General features: G+C 49.6%; 1 protein-coding gene across 1 annotated transcript; it reads left to right on the forward strand.

Annotated features, from left to right (window-relative positions):
* The first annotated feature begins 202 nt into the window (after positions 1–202).
* Positions 203–22,692, forward strand: FLVCR1 (FLVCR choline and heme transporter 1). Its single transcript, XM_075267137.1, has 10 exons — positions 203–975; positions 4,792–4,933; positions 10,687–10,827; positions 12,585–12,652; positions 13,099–13,202; positions 13,309–13,419; positions 14,809–14,914; positions 16,736–16,847; positions 21,678–21,745; positions 22,438–22,692. Exons 1-10 carry the CDS (start codon positions 364–366, stop codon positions 22,495–22,497), a joined length of 1,524 nt encoding a protein of 507 aa, XP_075123238.1. The 5' UTR covers positions 203–363; the 3' UTR covers positions 22,498–22,692.
* Positions 22,693–23,156: the final 464 nt, after the last annotated feature.

The following is a 23,156-nucleotide window of genomic DNA, read 5'->3' on the forward strand; positions in this document are numbered from 1 at the left end:
TTGCATCAATGAAGCCGTACTCATTTTGCACGAGCCAATCACATTCTAGCAGACATTTCTCTTCTGTAGGCATTAGAAATGAAAGCAGTGATCTGATTGGTAGTTGCTGCAACATGACCTGTCACGTGCCCCTTCGTCCCCGCCCTTTTATTAATTCCTATTTTATCAGCCGTCACACACCCTCTAGATCGCACAGATGGGCGTAGCCACAACACTAGAAGTCACTGTTTGATTGGCTGAATGGATGACATGATGCTCTCTGATTGGTCGCCGGATGCCGGCTCATTCGTGTGGAGATGACAATCGCTAGCTGTCAGTGTTCTCCTCGCAGTACACGCTGGCCGGGCTGGGAGTATCATCGCTATGGTGTCCACGGAGCTGAACCATCACCACAATGGGCTGGGGAAGGAGGTCAGCGGGGACGGACTGGCCAGCCCGAGCAGTAACGGGGACGTGGTGACGGTATGTGTGAGCCCCAGCACGGAGCTGCCGGAGGAGACACAAGCCATGCTCCCCGGCGGGGCGGTGCAGCTGGAGACCCGGCTGTTCCCCCGGCGCTTTGCGGTGCTGGCCGTGTTCTCGCTGTACTCGCTGGTGAACGCCTTCCAGTGGATCCAGTACTCCATCCTCGCCAGCATCTTCAAGGACTTCTACCAGGTCTCCAACCAGGACATCGACTGGCTCTCCGTGGTCTATATGGTGGCCTACATCCCGCTCATCTTCCCGGCCACCTGGCTGCTGGACACCCGAGGGCTGCGGCTCACTGCGCTGCTGGGCTCCGGCCTCAACTGCCTGGGTGCCTGGATCAAGTGCGCCAGCGCCCGGCCCGACCTCTTCCCGGTCACCATGTTCGCCCAGGTCGTGTGCTCCGTGGCCCAGGTCTTCATCCTCGGGCTGCCCTCCAGGGTGGCATCAGTCTGGTTTGGACCCAAGGAGGTGTCCACTGCCTGTGCCACTGCTGTACTGGGCAACCAGGTGGGTACAGGGGGTGGGGAGGGCATGAAGTGTGGCAGGCATTGGGGAGAGCATGGAGTGTGGCAGGCAATGGGGAGAGCATGGAGTGTGGCAGGCAATGGGGAGAGCATGGAGTGTGGCAGGCAATGGGGAGGGCATGGAGTGTGGCAGGCAATGGGGAGAGCATGGAGTGTGGCAGGCAATGGGGAGGGCATGGAGTGTGGCAGGCAATGGGGAGAGCATGGAGTGTGGCAGGCAATGGGGAGAGCGTGGAGTGTGGCAGGCATTGGGGTGGGCATGGAGTGTGGCAGGCAATGGGGAGGGCATGAAGTGTGACAGGCAATGGGGAGGGCATGGAGTATGGCAGGCAATGGGGTGGGCATGATGTGTGGCAGGCATTGGGGTGGGCATGACGTGTGGCAGGCAATGGAGAGGGCGTAAAGTGTGGCAGACAATGGAGAGGGCGTAAAGTGTGGCAGACAATGGGGAGGGCATGGAGTGTGGCAGGCAATGGGGTGGGCATGACCTGTGGCAGGCAATGGGGTGGGCATGACGTGTGGCAGGCAATGGGGTGGGCATGATGTGTGGCAGGCAATGGGGAGGGCATGAAGTGTGGCAGACAATGGAGAGGGCGTAAAGTGTGGCAGACAATGGGGAGGGCATCAAGTGACAGGCAATGGGGAGGGCATGAAGTGTGGCAGGCAATGGGGAGGGCATGAAGCGTGGCAGACAATGGGGAGGGCATGAAGCGTGGCAGACAATGGGGAGGGCATGATGTGTGGCAGGCAATGGGGAGGGCATGAAGTGTGGCAGACAATGGGGAGGACATGAAGTGTGGCAGGCAATGGGGAGGGCATGAAGTGTGGCAGACAATGGGGAGGACATGAAGTGTGGCAGGCAATGGGGAGGGCATGATGTGTGGCAGGCAATGGGGAGGGCATGGAGTGTGGCAGGCAATGGGGAGGGCATGGAGTGTGGCAGGCATTGGGGTGGGCATGACGTGTGGCAGACATTGGGGTGGGCATGACGTGTGGCAGGCATTGGGGTGGGCATGGAGTGTGGCAGGCAATGGGGAGGGCATGGAGTGTGGCAGGCATTGGGGTGGGCATGACGTGTGGCAGGTAATGGGGAGGGCATGAAGTGTGGCAGGCATTGGGGTGGGCATGATGTGTGGCAGGCAATGGAGAGGGCATAAAGTGTGGCAGGCAATGGGGTGGGCATGATGTGTGGCAGGCAATGGGGTGGGCATGATGTGTGGCAGGCAATGGGGAGGGCATGGAGTGTGGCAGACAATGGAGAGGGCGTAAAGTGTGGCAGACAATGGGGAGGGCATGGAGTGTGGCAGGCAATGGGGAGGGCATCAAGTGACAGGCAATGGGGAGGGCATGAAGTGTGGCAGGCAATGGGGAGGGCATGAAGTGTGGCAGGTAATGGGGAGGGCATGGAGTGTGGCAGGTAATTGGGAGGGCATGACATGTGGCAGACTGGGGAGGGCATGGAGTGTGGCAGGCAATGGGGAGGGCATCAAGTGGCATGCAATGGGGTGGGCATGACGTGTGGCAGGCAATGGGGTGGGCATGAAGTGTGGCAGTTAATGGGGAGGGCATGAAGTGTGGCAGACAATGGGGAGGACATGGAGTGTGGCAGGTAATGGGGAGGGCATGGAGTGTGGCAGGCAATGGGGAGGGCATGAAGTGTGGCAGGGAATGGGGAGGGCATGGAGTGTGGCAGGCAATGGGGAGGGCATGGAGTGTGGCAGGCAATGGGGAGGGCATGAAGTGTGGCAGGCAATGGGGAGGGCATGAAGTGTGGCAGGTAATGGGGAGGGCATGATGTGTGGCAGGCAATGGGGAGGGCATGGAGTGTGGCAGGTAATGGGGAGGGCATGGAGTGTGGCAGGCAATGGGGAGGGCATGAAGTGTGGCAGGTAATGGGGAGGGCATGATGTGTGGCAGGTAATGGGGAGGGCATGATGTGTGGCAGGTAATGGGGAGGGCATGATGTGTGGCAGGTAATGGGGAGGGCATGGAGTGTGGCAGGTAATGGGGAGGGCATGGAGTGTGGCAGGTAATGGGGAGGGCATGGAGTGTGGCAGGCAATGGGGAGGGCATGAAGTGTGGCAGGTAATGGGGAGGGCATGATGTGTGGCAGGTAATGGGGAGGGCATGATGTGTGGCAGGCAATGGGGAGGGCATGATGTGTGGCAGGTAATGGGGAGGGCATGATGTGTGGCAGGTAATAGGGAGGGCATGATGTGTGGCAGGCAATGGGGAGGGCATGGAGTGTGGCAGGCAATGGGGAGGGCATGGAGTGTGGCAGGCAATGGGGAGGGCATGGAGTGTGGCAGGCAATGGGGAGGGCATGGAGTGTGGCAGGCAATGGGGAGGGCATGAAGTGTGGCAGGTAATGGGGAGGGCATGAAGTGTGGCAGGTAATGGGGAGGGCATGAAGTGTGGCAGGTAATGGGGAGGGCATGATGTGTGGCAGGTAATAGGGAGGGCATGATGTGTGGCAGGGAATGGGGAGGGCATGGACATTAATCCTGGCTGGCACTGGGGAGATCCCCTCTCCTCATTATATACAGGGCGTCCATATGGCACATCATAAAGAGGCGCGGGAGATTAACTCTAGCAGTGCCACAGGGACGCTCTATCCAGAGGAATGTCACCAACATCTTATAGATGCCGCGCACACATCCAGCAGTGTGAATTATCCCTAAGGGGGTGCTTAGACGAAGATTATTTTTGTTTTTTCTCTTATTCATCTGTGGCAAACGTCAGATGGTGAGAAACCCGTGCGGCTCTGATTATTGTCAGAGGAATTCATGGACTGCATGTCATTGTGGCCCCAGTCACTAATTCGCTACACTTGGTCCATGCGCGGTCTTAAAGGGGTTGTGCCGTTATGGACACTTCTACCCTATCTACAGGACAGCCCCATAGAAGTGAATGGAGTACCCGTCATGTAAGCGCACTGGCACTCTATTCACAAGGAGACTTTAGGGGGACTGTCAGTTATTCCATGTCCCATGGATAGTGGGATAAGTGTCATTAATAGCCGTCTGCTCCAGCCCAGGACCACCCACTTGACATTTGGGCTACACATAGACTTCTTGTAACGTAACTGTTCATAGGAATACACTGAGAGTTGTCAGAACTGACTACGCTACTCTATATACAAAGATGTCTCTCCTGACTGGCGCAGTATCAGTAGGATTGCAGGTCTCGTCCTGCAGCAGGGCCTTATTCAGATGACGCGTATCGTTCCCTTAGTACCCGCAGCAGAAATCTGAAGCAAGGAGCGAAGGAAAGAAGGACCGTGCTGCTGTTTTTTTTTCTTCCTGCGGTACAGGAATTCATTTCTGTGTGGGAACCAATGCCGTATGAGTTACAGAAAGAATGGGAGACCTATGGGGGCAACACGGTGGCTCAGTGGTTAGCACTGCAGCCTTGTAGCACTGGAGTCCTGGGTTCGAATCTATATATATATATATATATATATATATATATATATATATATATATATATATGGGGCTACTAATATATTTTCAGTAACAGCTGGTTGCAGTAGTCAGTAAATGTGTATACATGACCTTCTAGTGTATTTATCTCCTCCCTGTATAAACACTTGTTGAGCTGGAGAGGGTTGTGTGAGGTCTAGTAAGAGAACATTCTCTGGAACGGGCCTTCCCCGGAGTCACGAGAGCTCCTCTGAACGTCCCCTTATCTGCCGCTGCAATAACATTGGGCAATAGGAGTCCTATAATGGGAGACATCATGCCGGGCCTCGTATATTTACCTGCATTGTGTCTCATTGTCTCTTCTCTTTCCTCCATAGTTGGGCACTGCCATCGGCTTTCTTCTTCCTCCAGTTCTGGTTCCAAAGTCGAATGAGACTGAGGTGACATCGCACAACATCAGCGTTATGTTCTACGGCACGGCCGCGGTATCCACGCTTCTCTTCGTCTTGACTATTGCAGGTGAGGACGACCTCACATCCTCCATTGTTATCCCAATGATAAAGGGACAACCTCAGGCATGATGTGCAGTAGTTCGAGGTAGCGCTGGTCTTGTGAGCTCACACGTCTTGTCCATATTTGTCAGGACGCATTCACCTGTCAGCCTTGGTAATGGTGGAAGGGCCCTGCTGTGTCCTGAGCAGGGAAGTCGGGGTAAATCTTAATGTATGTTCACACAGAGGTTTTTCTAGGCGGATTATTGATCCGTAATCCACCACTAAAAACTCCTCCCAATGCTCCCATTCATTCCAGTGAGCAGATTTTTTTTATTTTCTTCTACCTGATTTTATCAGCTTTCTGTCAGCTTTAACTCTGCGGATTCTGCATTGCAAAACCCATTGATATGAACGGGGGCCAGAAAAAACGCTGTTATTTTTCTGCCTCCCATTCATTTCAATGAGGTTTGTTAGAAGGAAAATAAAAATCTGAACCTGACTCCCATGGAAGTGAATGGGAGGTGTTTTTTTTGAGACAGATTCAAAATCTCCCTGCAAAGAATTCTATGTGAACATACCCTTAGGGTAAGTTCACACTGGGTATTTTGGTCTGGAACCTGAGACGGAGGCCGCCTGAGGATCTGGACCGAAATACGGGTAGCTGCGACTGGATGCCGGTGCTGTACCCCAGCATCCAGTCGTGTACTCCGAGTCACATAATCTAAACTAGCACCCTGCCCAAAGTCGGTCCGGGTCCTTCTTCTTCTCGTGTGCACAGGTAAGTTATTTGTACTACGGGGGCCGGCAGAATAGATCAATATAGTAATAAAGCCAGGAGGATGAGGAAGCAGATTGACCTGCTGGTGGTTCTGGTTCTGTTCATGTGAACCCATCTAAACCAACCTGACACTAAAATTCAGGGCATAAAGAACCCTGGAACAAGTATGGTTTTGTTTTGTTTTTTGTTTTATTTTTTTACCCAGTCCCTGGATAGGATCCCTTTAAAGGAGTTATCATTCACACACATTCTTTTCTCATTAACATATCAGAATAGCCTTAAGAAAGTCTCTTCTTCTCCTACCTTTAGATGTCTTCTCTGCACCGCCATTCGCTTGAAATTCCGTTTTTTGTCTGTATGCAGATGAGTTCTCTCGCAGCACTGGGGGCATGTTAAGGAGAAAAAAAGGGTATTCAATGATGGGATCCCTTTAAGAGCGAATGGTATTGATGACCTGTCCTTAGGACTTGCGATTGATTCTTGGTATTAGATTCAACGCCTGGATCCTCGCCCATCTAGCTTTGATGATCTATTTCAGTGTTTTCCAACCTTCTCAGACATGGGGCGCCCCCTACCCAATAACTTTTATTCCATACTTGCCTAAGGACCAAGACCATTTTGTGTGAAGGGATGCGGTCTACTTCCCAATAAGGGTGTCACAGCCCCCTGGTGGGTATTTGGGAGTGGGGGCGTCTGTCTAAGTCTTTGATTGACTGCCCTTCCTTGTGTAGGACCGCCCACTGGACTCCTAAGCCCAGAATGAGGGTTAAATGAATATCATGCTAGTTCTCCTGAATCTTTATATATCGGTCTGCTCCGCTACCCCTGCCCTATAACCTGTGCTCTGCATATTTAATGTGCCCGGTTCCCTTTAAGCTCCTCCTGTACAGGTGACACCAGTGCGCACCGTTGCATCTAGTAAATCGTAACCTTACATCTGGTGGCCTGTGTCCCACATTGAGATGTGCGCTAGGTTTATATTCCCTCAGTAAATACAAGTCTGTGATGCAACCGGCATCTTGCTGAGCGCCCTGGACCTGGTCCCAGAGGCTGTTTGTGCTTTGTGCGGCGCCGTCACCTGACAAAACTCATCTGGTAGTAAACGGCAATTGTGACTGCGGAGAGGTAACGTCACCTAGATGGGAATGATGATGAGGAGATCACAAAGCTGCAGGGCCATATCAGTTGCCACCCAGCTTTCCCAGAACACAGATATCCAGAGAGTAATTGGCTACATAGATAATTTTTTTTATTTGCATGTCTTTAGCCTTAGGTTACGAGGCTTTTATGAAGGATCATACTTAGTAGATGCCGTTGTTACTATCCAGGTGGCAGGTCATGTGTTATAGGTTTATTACATTATATGATTTACTTTATTACATTGATTTTGATGTAGAGTTGTTTCCAAGCACATAGATACAGCCCTTGTGTGCAATAGTAGTAAGTGCCAGCAATGCACAATAGTGACAGTGGGGATCGGTAATGGCTCCTGCAGCCTGCACAGAACTTGTTTAGGCAGCAGGGACTATTGCTGATCCTCGCTGGCACTACTGTAAGGTATATGGGTTTAGCGTAATGCCCTGTTAGTGCCACCAAACATAGTACAATGCCCTGTTAGTGCCGTCCCACACACCGTACAATGCCCTGTTAGTGCCGCCTCACGCACTCTACAATGTCCTGTTAGTGCCACCCCATACGGTACAATGCCCTGCTAGTGCCTCCAAACCTAGTACAATGCCCAGTTAGTGCCGTCCTACACTGTGCAATGCCCTGTTAGTGCCACCCCATACGGTACAATGCCCTGTTAGTCCTGCCCCACACTGTGCAATGCCCTGTTAGTGCCACCCCATATGGTACAATGCCCTGTTAGTGCCGTCCCACGCACTGTACAATGCCCTGTTAGTCCCGCCCCACACTGTGCAATGCCCTGTTAGTGCCACGCCATACGGTACAATGCCCTGTTAGTGCCACGCCATACGGTACAATGCCCTGCTAGTGCCACCCTATACGGTACAATGCCCTGTTACTGCCTCCCCGCACGGTACAATGCCCTGTTAGTGCCGTCATACACTATGCAATGCCCTGTTTGTGGCTCCACATACAGACTGGATGCTCTGCCTCCTTCAACAATCTCACAGGAGGTGAACTGATGAGAACCCCGGGGTCCATTGACTACAATAACCCAGGACAGGTAAGTAAATAAAAAGCCCCAGGACATCCCCTTTAAGCCTCGCCCTCCTATTTCATTGCACAAGACATAAGTGCCCCCTTACATTTGCACGTCTGATCCTGAATAGTATCTTGCAGCTCCATCCCCTCTAGCTGCACCTTTCCTACATATAATAATTCCCAGGTATGGCCGCCTATCTATGCTCGAGGCCGTATGAGCCTCACCCCTAGTGAAAGGTGTAAATAGCGATCCTATATGTAGGTGGCAGATGGCAGCGATCCAAGAGGAGATTTGCCGAGTAACATTACCGAGGTGTCGTGCAGCCGCGGTGAAGCAATTTCAGTTGTGTGAACTTGGTCGGGAATTCTGTTTGTATCAGACCCAATGTACACACAGATCGATGTGCCGGGGCCTCTCGTATTGCAGGTGGTCACAGCCAGCGGTCAGAGGTCACTTCACATGGAGCCGGTTCATGGCCAAAAGCCTCTATTCCTCCAGCTCTGTGCGCTGTTATCTCCTCTGTGTAACACATAGTAAGTATGGCCGCTCGGTCACGCTGCTGTAGTAGGACACGGTATATACTGTATACAGGGGGCGCTGTCCTATCTCATCCTAAAGGACATGTGTGCTTATATAAAGGGGTCATGTAAGGCCATCATATGTAAGAGCATCTGTTTCCTCTCATGATATGGCGCTTTTAGTAAATGCATGTATTGGAGCATGTGATCTCATTGTGGTGTTCCTCTGCTATTCCTCCTGGAAATGTATGACCAAATGAACAACTGGGTGTTTCCATTCTCCTTGTCGAAAGGGTGTGTCCCTGCAGTCTGATAGCACCGATTGGACAGTCAGATTATGTGAGGACACGCCTCTGTCCGGTAACACCCACTTGTCAACTTGCTCATAAGTTTCTAGGAGGAGTAACAGAGGAACAGCACAATTTAAAGATCTATGAAGAAGTGCTCCATCATTGTTATACCTTGTGGGGAGAGGTGACTGCTCCTCTTTAAAGGGATTCTACCATTAAAACCCTTTTTTTTGTGGATAAGATGTCGGAGTAGTCTTTAGAAAGGTTATTTGTCTCTTACCTTTAGATGTGATCTCTGCCACGCCGTTCCTTAGAAATACCGTTTTTTACCGGTATACAAATTAGTTCTCTCGCAGCGATGGAGGTGGGCCCCAGCACTGAAAATGCGATGGGGGCGTCCCCACTGCTGCTCGAGAACAGGCTCCAGCGACGCCTCTATCTTCAGCTGGATCCTCCCCTTCTTTCTTCGTCTTTCTTCGGTGTCACCTCCGACGCCTGCGCAGTTGGCTCTGCCAGTGAGACACAAGTAGAGCCGACTGCGCATGCCAGCCAGTGGCCATAGTTCCAAGGCCGCAATTGCGCGCATGCGCAGACGGCTCTACTAGTGTCTCACTGGCAGAGCCAACTGCGCAGGCGTCGGAGGTGACACCGAAGAAAGACGAAGAAAGAAGGGGAGGATCCAGCTGAAGATAGAGGCGTCGCTGGAGCCTGTTCTCGAGCAGCAGTGGGGACGCCCCCATCGCATTTTCAGTGCTGGGGCCCGCCTCCATCGCTGCGAGAGAACTAATTTGTATACCGGTAAAAACCGGTATTTCTAAGGAACGGCGCGGCGGAGATCACATCTAAAGGTAAGAGATGAATAGCCTTTCTAAAGTCTATTCCGACGTCTTATCCACAAAAAAAGGGTTTTAATGGTAGAATCCCTTTAAATAGCAATTCTGCCTATATGGTATAGAAGCAACTATAACAGCGGCGGAGTGGTGCCGTGGGGTAGGGGTGGGCTACGACTATCCAATGACCTGGATCCATTTTCTATTGTAGCCCTATGGTCATTCCTGTGTGTCTCACCCCATGTCTGACGTTTTGGGGTACAGCTGTTCTCTTCTCATTTGCAGGCTTTCCCGATGAAACAGTCCCTGCACTCCAAAAGCATGGCCAGACCAGGTATTAGTCCTATAATATAATAATACCGTATGCACGGATCAGCTGTTTGCAGGTGCGACCGGTCTGTGTACTATAGAGTGTATAGAGCGCCACTCCCTGTATAGTGGCCGGGCACTGGTACTGCAGCTCGGCTTATACTGACGTCAATTTTATCTCCCATTGAAGTTTAATAAAAAGGAGTCACAGTATAGCTCTGACGTCTTATAGTTCTATATTGCTACGGGCATCAAAGACGATTATTCTTTAAGACGTTTCATAAACTTCCCCCGTGTGTTGGAAACGTTCCTATAGAAATTTTTTGTCATGATCTAAAATAGAAGTATATAACTTATATCTATACGTCCATATCCTATGAACCCCGAAAACAAAATTCTCGATGTTCCTTTGGTGGTGACTACAAGGCAGAGGAAGACGAAGGTTTGCGTAATGCGGAGTATTTGGGTTAATCTGTCATTATCTTGGATTATGGATACGTATGTGCAACGTCTTAGATCTGGAGAGGTATTGATGAGTTATTAGCACAGGACAGTAAGATTTCAGCAGTAAATATTATCCAACCTGTAAAGTCATGGGTGGAAATCCAATTTTTGGTATCTGAGTGCATCCCCCCCCCCAATCTACTCTGTATTTGTAACTTTAATATAGCAATATCCATTGAAATGAATGGAACAGTGCATGCACCCTGTGTTCCTGATCAGTGGGGGTCTGAGCAACCAGACCATCACTGATCAGCAAGTCATCCAGTTACATATAAGGCATAAGACATTGTGTGAGGAACCCTTGTGAGACTCTGGTACGTCCTCCCCCTCTGTCCACGTCTCCCTTAGGCTCATGGCTATTACTCGATCTATGTTTCAGTCTTTAAAGAGAAGCCGAAGATCCCTCCGAGTCAGTCTCAGGCCGTTATGCAGGACAGCGCTGCCGAGCAATACTCCTACAAGCAATCCATCATCAATCTCTTCAAGAATGTTCCCTTTGTGCTGCTGCTGATCAGCTACGGTAAGACGGGGGCTCCATGTTCATTGCCTTCTGTTATTACAATGAGATGACGCTCTGGTTAGGTGATGGAGACTACACGAGCTGTCAAGAGACGCCGGGAGTTGTAGTTGCAACTTGATAATCTACTTAGCATTTCAGTTATATACAGTTTTGCTTGCTGTCAGTATGGCAGAACATTCTTAAAGGGATTCTATCATTAAAATCACATTTTTTCTCGATCATGCGTAGGAATAGCCTTAAGAAAGGCTATTCTTCTCCTACCTTTAGATGTCTTCTCCGCGCCGCCGTTCGGTATAAATCCCGGTTTTCATCTGTATGCAAATGAGTTCTCTCGCAGCACTGGGGGCATCCCCAATGCTGCGAGAACTCTCCAGCGCCGTTTCAATCTTCTTCAGGAACGGCCTCTCTGCACATCTTCTTCCGGAGCTGGGTACAAACTTCTAGGCCTCGGGCAGAGTCGACTGCGTATGCCCGTGGTCACAAGAAAAATGGCCGCTTACACAGGGCCCAGCGCTCAAACAGCACTGGGGGCGTCCCCAATGCTGTGAGAACTCTCCAGCGCCGCCTCCATCTTCTTCAGGAACACCCACTCTGCCCATCTTCATCCGGATCTGGGTTCAAACTTCTAGGCCTCGGGCAGACGACTGCGCATGCCCACGGGCCACAACAAAATGGCTGCTTACACAGCTTACTTACCGTGTAAGCGGCCATTTTTCTTGTGACCACGAGCATGCACAGTTGACTCTGCCCGAGGCCTAGAAGTTTGAACCCAGCTCCGGATGAAGACTTGCAGAGAGGCTGTTCCTGAAGAAGATGGAGGCGGCGCTGGAGAGTTCTCGCAGCATTGGGGACGCCTCCAGTGCTGCTTGAGCTCTGGGCCCGCCCCCAGGGCTGCGAGTGAATTCTTTTGCATACCAAAAAAAAACCTGATTTCTACTGAACAGCGGCGCAGAGAAGACATCTAAAGGTAGGAGAAGAATAGTCTTTCTTAAGGCTAATCCTACCTTTGATCGAGAAAAAAAAACAAAACAAAAAAAAAACAACACATTTTTTAAGGATAGAATCCTTAAAGGGGTTTTTAGGATCACTAGAAAACCGAGGGGCCTGGAATGTTGTTATACTGGGTGTCAAGTTCTCCTCTTTCGGGTGTCAGAACTGGTCCTGCTAGAACTACAGAGGCTCATGTTGTCCCTGGCCGTCACCTGATGGGCACTGGTGATGTCACTACTGCTATGTCACTAGTCCCCATCAGGTGACTACTAAGCCCCTGTAATTGGCCGCAGGGATCATCTGAGCCTCTATACTTCTGACCCAGCACTGGATGGAAAGAGAGACACAACACCTGAACTGGGATAGATGTGTGTCCTTATTTTGTCTCCACCCCCAGTTAGTCCCCGTTTTTCCATCGATACTGGAAAACCCCTTTAATTCCCAGGAACAACTAAAATGACCTGTAACACACTCCTGGGACGGCTGCATCATCCGCCTGTTCTTGTGTAATGTTTCCACATCTTCTCAGATCTTTGTGTTTACCTTCCTCACATCAGTGCAGGTCTGTACACGGTCTTATCGCCTTCCCACTCTGTTATGAGGAAGCGTTTGGCGCGTGTTCAGATCTACCATTCATTGCTGATGAGTCATTTTCTTGATCTTTGCAGCGTCACGGCCCCATCAGCCTCCTGTATAGCCTCGGCCTATTGAGACCTATGTTATTTATCCGCGCCGAAGATAAAGATCTTGTTCCTTTTTCGTTGCAGGGATTATGACGGGATCCTTCTATTCTCTGTCTACGCTGCTGAACCAAATGATTATATATCACTATGAGGTCAGTATCGTCCGCGGATACAAGGCGAATGTCAAATGGTGATATCCTTTTTTTTCATGACTTTTGTATTGATAACCTATCCGTGGGCCATCAATATCAATATGGGATTGGTGTGTCTGACACCTGGGACCCCTACAGTTGTTTTGCCGTGACCATTTCCCTTTGTCAATGGCATCGCGTTCGTTGGTCACATGGTGAATCATCAGGTCAGTCCGTCTCAAGTGAGTGTGACTGAGCTGCAATACCAAGTACAACCACTATACAGTATTCAGCGCTGTGCTTGGTATACAGTGAAGAGGCTGCAGCACTCATCTGTATACTGTGGCCTCTTCAACCAACAATGAGTAGGGGTCTCAGGTTTGGACTCCCACCATACACATATTGATGAGGCCAGGCCATCAATCTATAGGAAGTGCAGTAAATGACAATCTCCATTTTTCTGACAGAATGAAGAAGTAAACGCCGGCAGGATCGGGCTCACCCTGGTTGTCGCCGGAATGGTCGGTTCCGTTATTTGCGGAGTGTGGCTGGACTATACGAAAACATACAAGTATGTGGACTCCACCTGTGCTATATGGTGTTCTGCGCTGAGATATTTCGGACTCGTGTGCCCGGGTGTATGACCGCTCCATTAACACTCTGTTCACTCCTCGCAGGCAGACCACGCTGATCGTCTACATCTTATCCTTCATCGGGATGTTGGTCTTTACGTTCACTCTCAATCTCAATAACCTCCTTATTGTGTTTGGGACCGGAGGAGTCCTCGGGTAAGATATTAGTGTAATGGAGGAGTGGAGTCTTAGGGGGAAGGTTTATGAAGACTGGCATGTGTAATGTCAGTCTTCATATCTCCTGTACTAGCAGAGGGTGTGTCTGATTTATAAGGTGGTGCACCCTCCGCTGGTGCCATGCACTTGAATCTACGCCATTTCATAGCTGGTATAGATTTTAGGCATCGTTTATGCCAGATTTCTGCAATAAATGATAATAAATCAGGCAGGGCCACTGGCGCCACCCAATGGTGAAGGCAGACAGTGTACTGTAAAACCTGACTTTTACATCAGAGCTGCGCTCACTATTCTGCAGTCATTGCGTTCATTCATTACATTACTTATCCTGTATTATACTCCAGAGCTGTACTCACTATTCTGCTGGTACAGTCACTGTGTACATACATTACATTACTTATCCTGTATTATACTCCAGAGCTGCGCTCACTATTCTGCTGGTGCAGTCACTGTGTATATACATTACATTACTTATCCTGTATTATACTCCAGAGCTGCGCTCACTATTCTGCTGGTACAGTCACTGTGTACATACATTACATTACTTATCCTGTATTATACTCCAGAGCTGCGCTCACTATTCTGCTGGTACAGTCACTGTGTACATACATTACATTACTTATCCTGTATTATACTCCAGAGCTGCGCTCACTATTCTGATGGTACAGTCACTGTGTACATACATTACATTACTTATCCTGTATTATACTCCAGAGCTGCGCTCACTATTCGGCTGGTACAGTCACTGTGTACATACATTGCATTACTTATCCTGTATTATACTCCAGAGCTGCGCTCACTATTCTGCTGGTACAGTCACTGTGTACATACATTACATTACTTATCCTGTATTATACTCCAGAGCTGCGCTCACTATTCTGCTGGTGCAGTCACTGTGTACATACATTACATTACTGATCCAATTTATTAGAGTACGTCCATACTGAACAGATAAAATCTGATGTATGTGCAGATCTTGTCATACGTTTGCTGGGAGTTGTAGTTCCATAGCAGAGTATTGTAATAGTCAGTCTGGCTTTACATTGTATTTAATCTCCTCAGTGCACCAGAGCTTACAATCTAAGGGTGCATTCACACTACGTTTCCTGAAGCTTATTCTGAACGTAAATCATGTTCAGAATAAGCGGCGTATAAAGCAGTTCCCATTCATTTCTATGGGAGCCGGCATACGAGCGCTCCCCATAGAAATGAATGGGCTGATTCTTTCACTGCGAGCAGTCCCATTGAAATGAATGGGAAGTGTCCGGCAGCCCTGCTGTAACGCCGGCGTGTACGGCTGTGATACACGCTGGCGTTCCGTAGTGTGAATGCACCCTAAAGGCAGCGTCCATTTTTTTCCTCTCTCAGGTTCTTTATGACTGGTTACCTTCCGCTGGGTTTTGAGTTTGCTGTCGAGATCACATACCCAGAATCAGAGGGCACGTCGTCCGGACTGCTGAACGCTTCAGCCCAGGTAGGTATACAGATATGGCTGTAGTGAGCGTATACACATCACATAGACTGTGTAGGTGTAGGCCTAATGGTGAGAAGCTGACCTGTGTTCCCATATGTTAGGGATCGGTGTCTAAGATGGGGTCAGAAGAAACTGATTAAGTTTGCGTCAAGCCAGTGTAAGGGTCAGAGCTGTATCTCAGAGGTCACTTCTAGTAGTCACGGATGAGCCCACCCAACAGCCTTAAAGGGATTCTCTAGCATCCCCATCGCTAAGCCCCTCAGTATACACCATATGGACAAACGTAGTCTAATGGACCCATCTGGGTTTGGTGACTACCAGGATAACGTCACCTTCCTGACCACATTGTGCCGGCTGTAAAGTTAGGTGGATCAGGGGGTAATGCTATGGGGGTGTTTTTCAGCGGGTCTTTCAGCAGACATTTTGGACAATCCTATGCTTTCGACTTTTGGGAAAGGCTTCTTTTCTGTTCCAGCTGTGCCCCTGTGCACAAAGCAAAGGCCATGAAGTCCAGTTTGGTCTGGGTCAGCGTGACTGGTCTGCACAAAGCCAAGACCTCAACCCCATCCAACACGTTTGGGATGGAATAAAATGTAGACGGTGAGTTGGGCCGCCTCATCCAACAGCAGTTTCTGACCTCACAAACGCACTGCTGGGTGAATGGTCAAAAATCCGTCAGACTCGCTCCAGAATCTTCTAGAAAGGCTAGCGAGTCGGGTGGAAGAACGCTGGGAGCTATTCTGTATTATTGTGTATGGATGTAGAGTGGGAGGCCATAAAAGCTGCGGTAGGTGTAGGATAGCGGAGCGCCGATCCCATATACTGTATGTGCAGTTACCTGGTAGTCTTCTACTCGTCCTGCTCCATCTTCACCTCTGTCGGTTCTGACACTAGTAGAGCCAAATGCGCATGCGTGGCCATAGTTCCGAGGCCGCAATTGCGCGCATGCGCGGTCGGCTCTACTAGTGTCAGAACCGACAGAGGTGAAGCCGCCGAAGAAAGAAGGGGAGGATCCAGCATAAGATAGAGGCCGCGCAGGATCCTGTTCTCGGGCAGCAGTGGGGACGCCCTCATCGCATTTTCAGCACTGGCGCCCGCCCCCATCGCTGCCAGAGAACTAATTTACATACCGGTAAAAACCGGTATTACTAAGGAACGGCGCGGCGGAGATCCCATCTATAGGTAAGTGACGAATAGACTTTCTAAAGGCTACTCCGACTTGTTAGCCACAGAAAAAAGATTTTTAATGGTAGAATCCCTTTAAGCCTCTGACTCCACCTGTACAGATTTGTTCCTCTTGTGTTCGTCCTGTTTCTGGGTCACGTGTGCCGCCATATTTGCTCTGTCCTGTTTCAGCTGTACCGTTCTGTCCTGGATTCATTTGCTTACCGGCTTGTCTTCATGGACGGCTATTCCCAGGCTTGGCTGCAGATCTATGTGACCATTATAGGATGATCCTAGTTATTAGTAATGTTCTGCGACCCGGGTGTAGGCTTTCTGGAGCCAGTCATTCATCCCACCATTACTATTAATATCAGGCAGGTTTGTCCATGTGAACAGCGTGTAGCGTTGCCTTGGATGACCTCCTTAGTGTATACACAGACTAGCCAGATATTCATGGCCTATCCCTACAATAAGTCCTCCGTATCACATGGGTGAGGCTCCGACACCCCAGCACTGAAAACGGCTCCTTACACCGTGTTGTGGCCATGTGGTGCTATTGCAGCTCAGCTCCAGTCCAGACTTAAGACTTGCTCATTTCTAATAATCCGCCATGTCCTGCGTTGTACGTTTCGGTCTCATCTTTGTGTCTTCTTGCAGATTTTTGGGATTCTCTTCACTCTGGCACAGGGACGGCTCATAACCGATTACAATCCGCAGGCGGGGAACATCTTCCTCTGTGTCTGGATGTTTGTAGGAATCATTTTAACTGGTAAGTTGCTGGTTGGTTTTGGTCTGCACCACTTATAGCAGAAAGCAGTGCTGTGTGTGTGTGTGTGTGTGTGTATATATATATATATATATATATATATATATATATATATATATATATATATATATATATATATATATATATATATAACCAGTTTATGTAATTATAGATGTTCTGTGACTAGCTTCTCTGTTACCCGTGGTCTTTGGTTTTTCCCTATGCTGTAATTTCTACACTTGGGTGTAACAGTCTGGTAAGACACACACGTGTATTCAGTGCGGGATCCTGACCCTACAAGTCAGTGTAGCATAATGTCTGAAATACAGATGTAGCAGAGCTGAGCGCTAAAGGGATTTTCCACTCTCTCATATTAATGGTCTATAGTTAGCATAGGCCATTTGTATTAGATCTGTGGAGGGCTGACATCCAGGATCCCTGCAGATCAGCTGTTCTAGACAGTACAGTTCCCGATAAAGTTTACATTCTGCTCGCTCATCGTACTCTGTGTAGCCGCAGTGTTAAATACTGCAGCGCTCTCCCATAGACTAGACCTCAAGCCACTGCTGCACTTTGTACCGAAAGTAAGCAACATGGAAACATTACCAGGCGTTGCATGCTTCCAGAGCAGCTGATCGGTGGGGGTACTGACTGTCAGATCCTCACAGATTTAATATTGATGGCTTATCTTATATTAGAAAATGGGATAACCCCCTTCTAACATGTCCTTAAGTCACACGGTGTAGCTGCAGCTCAGTCCTGAACAGGGACCAAGCACCACCCGTACAATATATAACACTGAAGAGACTGCAGCTCTCACCCGAACACTGAGGCCTCTGCAGCCAGCTGATCTGTGGGGTCACAGGGGTAGGATCGCCACTATAACCTTTTGATGATCTGTACTAAGAAATCTACCTCTTAAAGAGGACCTTTCAATGATTTGGGCACATGCAGTTCTATATACTGCTGGAAAGCCGACGGTGCAATGAATTCAGTGCACTGTCTGCTTTCCCGATCTGTGCCCCGGGTAAAGAGCTTTCGGTGCTGGTACTGTAGCTCTTTACAGTCAGAAGGGCGTTCCTGACAATCAGTCAGGAACGTCCTTCTTCACAGCAGCGCCTGTATAGTGTGAGCGGGGAGGAACGCCCCCTCCCCTCCTGATAATACTCATCTATGGACCAGCACTGTGAGCAGAGGGTGGGGACGTTCCTCCCCGCTCACACTGTACAGCGCGATAGGCGCTGCTGTGGAGAAAGACGTCCCTGACTGATTGTCAGCAACGCCCTTCTGACTGTAAAGCGCTACGGTACTCTGATAGTTCTTCACCCGGGGCACAGATCAGGAAAGCCGACCGTGCGCTGAATTCAGCAGTATATAGAACTGCCTGTGCCCCGGACCATGAGAGGTCCTCTTTAATTCACACAGTACATCAATGGCTCCTTGTGGTGTGTTATAAGAACACCTCGATCTTCACGGCTCTTATTTCCTCATGCAGACTCAGGATGACACTTTGTGGCGTTGCATAATTTGAGGTTAAGTAATAGGTGGGAGATATTGGTTCACCGAGATGATATCGTAGCGTATCCTTTGTGAGGATCTGGGCTGGGTTCCAGCCTGGAGGGGAGCGGGGTTATCATGGGGACAGGTAAGAATTCTGTATCTCCAGCTGAAACCAGAAGTGATTCTCGACCTCCTGTGTGGGTGAGAAGGAAGTGAACGCAGGAGGTGTGAAGAATTTGGGGTAACTTCTCCCTGTCGTACATGATAGTCGGGTACACTGCCATCTGCTGTGTGTAAATATGTGTCTACCCTACGCAGGCGGATACTGGTGACATCAGACTTCTAGGAATGTCAGGTGCCGTCACTGACGGGTCACTGGTTTTTCCAGTCTGAGGGCTCCTTATTGGTAGCCAGGAGTCGTCCATGTAACAAGGGGGTGCTAATAGACTTATGAGAGCCATGAACTAGCCGCATTCTGGGACGTACAGTATAGATGTGTATTTATGGGGAGTGACTAGTCTGAGCGACGTGAGGGGTCACATGATCTGCGAGCACACCTGATGTGTAAACAATCTACCGCAGGTTACTCGGGTACACAGAGAGGTAGGCCAGGTCACATGACGGTGGAAGGGCGCAGAGTATTTCCGCAGAATACATTACAGACTGGGCATGGCCGCCGTCTTGGGATTCCACAACTCTCTGGGCTTTGTTCTTGAGCTTTTGAGAAGATTTTACGTAGACGGCAAAACTGGAAGAGCCAGATTGAGTATGTAGATCCGTCTTCATGGAAACAGTACCGCGCACGCACCAGCGCCAGCTAGGTGAAGAGCCGTACAATGGTCTGCAGGTTACAACATCTCTCCTGCAGCGAGTGTGCACGTGTTGTAGGTCGAGTATTATATATGCTTTTTTTTTCCCCAAATCCGAGTATAGAACACTCTGCACCAATGTGGAGACAGAATGCAAGAGAGTTGTGGAAAAACCTATGGAGTAGGCATTCGGATTAAAGGGGTTTCCAGGGCTTGTATATTGGGGGTCTGACACATGACCCCTGCCCCCACCCAAATCAACCGTTTTTGAAGAGGCCGCTGGGCTCACGTGTTCTGTTGCCTTTCCCTTGTCACGTTGATCGTTCACATGGTACAGCCGCAGCTCAGTCCCATCCAAATAACTGCGTCTGATCTTCAATACCAAGCACGGCCCCTATGATGTGTTTGGTATTCAGTGACCATTTCATCGGGTGACCTGAACCTAATTCTGCTCCTTCTCTTTGCTTTGAGCCACGTCCTCTTCGGTGCCCGCTAGTGCCCCCCTGATTATACTTGTCTTTTTGACTGTGGGGTGATCCGGAGCTAGAGATTGATGACCTGTCCTTATTGATGATCAGTTGTGGTCCAACATATAGGACAAGGACCTGTCACATGGTACAGCAGCAGCTCAGTCCCATTCAAGTGAACCTCAATACGTACAGCGCTGTGCTTGGTATTCAGTGAGGTGCTGCAGCGTTCACTCTTTTCAACCAGCTGATCTGTGGGGATCCCGGATATCACTTTGATGACCTGTTCTTAGGATAAAATTCCCAGAAATCTCTTTAGTCCTAGGTGACAACAATGGTCCCAATTCACGGCCAGTGGTCCAAATCTCCCAGTCCTTGCCCAACACCCCCATTATGCCCTTCTTTACAGTGCCCACTGCACCCGAGGCCTCTCTGCCCGCTCGTCTGGGTGCGCTGACGACATGCGCTGCCCCCAACACGGAGCGTACTGCACATGTGCAGAACTTACCAGGTGCCCAGAGTCAGTGCCTGCTCCATAGTGCGGCGTATACATTGTGGGCAGCCATGGGCAAGGTTACTCTTTGTTTCACCTGAAAGTCCATTCCTGAGGAATCTTCTTGTAATTCAGACTCTTGACTAACGTCTCACGTACATTGTTTTTCCTCCCCGTTGTTACCGCGGTTGGGAATAGTCACCGGCAGGCATGGCTTATTGCCAGAGGATGTCTGCTGTATAAGTAGATGGGTATTATAAAGGCTGGGTGACTGACACAGTTAAAGGGATATGCTGGGCCTAACATGCCACCTCCTTGTTTTAACTAGGACACCCCCTTTAAGGAAGGGGGGGGGGTTGTTTTTGTCCACGTTTTGCAAATTCAGCTAAGCCTACAGGGGGCTCTCCGTGTATATGGGGCTAATGGTTAACCCTTCCAGTTTCTGTACGCCCTGTTTACATTGCATTGTTTGCATATTTTGTGCATTTCTTGTCCGGTCAGTAAATAAGTAACAGAAAACATTGCAGATTCTATAAGATCAGCAGGTCGCACAGCCTGGACCATAAAACAAAGTGCAGATATAAGATCTACCTGGAATGTGAACAAGATCCTAATCTGAAAGGGAAGCAGAGGGTACGTCTTAAAGGGGCACGGTGATAGTAGGATGTGTGTATGGATTAGACTAGACCTGGGCAATGTACGGGCCACATCCGGCCCTCTGACTGCTTCTATGTGGCCGGCATAGCTAGTGGAAGGTTTTTGAAGGACCTGTGATGATGTCATCACAGCCTATCACCAGGATAGGCTATGACTCGTTAGTGGGCGGAGTCACACGGGACTGTGTGCTTCCTGCAAGCTGCCGGCAATGGAGGCTGCTGGATGATAAAGAGAGAGGAGACAGCATGTGTGAGCAAGAGGGGGGAACTAGGGGCAGATGTAGGGGGGCAGTTACACTGAATGCACATGGAGGGGGGACATTAAACTAGGGGGCAGATGTAGGAGGATATTAAACCATGGGGGGTAGCTGGAGGGGGACATGTCTGCCTCTAGTTGCCCCCAGTTTAATGTCCCCTCTAGTTTCTGCTGGTTTATACTGGGGCACCAGGAGAGGGACTTAATACTGTGGGACATTTGGAGGGAAACGTTATAATGTGGGGGGGGGGGGTATAATGTTAGGGTGACTGTAGGAGGATTTTACTTTGTGGGGCACATGGGAAAATGATTGAGAATGGGCGGAGTCAGCAGAGAAGTGGGTGGAGCTAAATTGCTGCGACGCGCATGGCCCTCTAGAACCGTTACAATTACTCATGTGGCCCCATGGGAAAATTAATTGCCCACCCCTGGATTAGAAAAAGCTTTAAATGAACAGGGCTGTGTTGCAGTACCAAGCATAGCCACTATGCAACGTGTGGCGCTGTACTTGCTAAGCAGTGAAGAGGCCACAGCAATCGATATCTTGGTCCCAGACAACCCCTTTAAGCCCAGTCTTGATCTCCATTCTGTCTAATAATGTCCTTACAGTGTGATATAGTCTTATGTATCATGGATTGTGTTTTTCTTCCAGCTCTTATCAAGTCTGACCTGCGGCGACACAACGTAAATTCTGGAATCACAAAGTCCGATGTCAAGTCTGTAAGTAAGGCGTTATATTTCCTAATGTGCCATGTGATCTAGAAAGGGCTCGTTCACATCTGCGTTGTCCTCTCCGTTCTGCAGGTTTCCGTTTCCTGCCTAAAACAGAGCGGGATACGGAAACCTGCAGGAGTCTTTCTCACCCATTCATTTGAATGGGTGAGAAAGCTGTCCGGCCGTGAGCGGCGAGGAGCGTTTTATGCTCTCTGCCGCAAAACCGGGTTTTTTAATTCGGGCACAGAGTCGGACATGCAGTACTCTGTGTCCGGATTTAAAAAAACCGGTTTCGCGGCAGAGAGCATAAAACGCTCACCGCCGCTCACAGCCAGACCCGGTCTGTGCTTTCCGTCTTCTTGCATGTAGAAGACGGAAAGCACAGAACGGATACCAGAACACAGGTGTGAACCTAGCGTCACAGTCTCTCGCTCTGTTGTCCGCCGAGACTGTGACTGGTGTTCAGTAGAAGTCCCAGGATCATCGTTTTCTCTCCAATACTGAGACCCCGCACATACCGTACATAGACATGCTGCACTTTGGCCACACTGCTAATGAATGCTGACACTAGTGTTTGGGTATCCGCTCTTTGGGACCCGAAAAATGGAAACCCTATCCACTTAAGAAGTGTTTGCCCTTGGAATTGGGTGTTCCGGGTTTGTTTTCTTGACTCTTACCATTTTCCTCTGTGTTACCAGGTACCCGTGGACAGTCCTGTAGAGCCGGCGCCGAGTATACAGTCCTCGACACAGCTGTAACCTGCAGCGGGATCCTCCCAGCGCCGCCGCGGTGTCCGGCGAGGAGCCTCCTACATAGCACACTGTATTTATCGGACCTCCTAGTATTTATTTTATTGCCTCTTTTCACGAGGCTTTTACTGTCTGACAAGAGCCACAAACTTCATCCCCCGGCGCGGTGGCGACGCCGCCCGGGGCGGGCACTGAAAAACGATAACCCGCATTTTATTTGTTTTTTTGTTGTTTTTACGGAATGGAAGATCTTCTGCCTTTTATGCTCTGATGCATAGTCGCTTTTTACATTTTCATTTTTGTATATCGGTTGGCGGACGCGGCGGACGATGTCGTCCGGGTTCTTATAGCATTTCACTATTCTGTATGGAGTCTCTTGCTTTGGGAGAAGCTGCCATACCTTTAAGGGGGGGATCTCCACCTAAAACGGAAACCGTAACAGAGGTTCAGGTAGGAAATGGCTTCTGTCCGCTTTGCTGCATGGTGGCTATGCAATCGGCGCCTAACAGCCACCGCTTTTTGTACATGGTTGTTAGGTAGGCTGTTCATAGCAAGCAGCCTTTCCAATATGGCCTCATTAAAGGGGTGATCCAACCTTCTAATATCCATTACCTGTCCTCAGGCTAGGCCGTTAATATTGGATCTGTAGGGGTCCAACAGCTGATCTG

The sequence above is a fragment of the Leptodactylus fuscus genome, chromosome 3 (genome assembly GCF_031893055.1).
Source record: "Leptodactylus fuscus isolate aLepFus1 chromosome 3, aLepFus1.hap2, whole genome shotgun sequence".
Lineage (NCBI taxonomy): Eukaryota > Metazoa > Chordata > Amphibia > Anura > Leptodactylidae > Leptodactylus > Leptodactylus fuscus.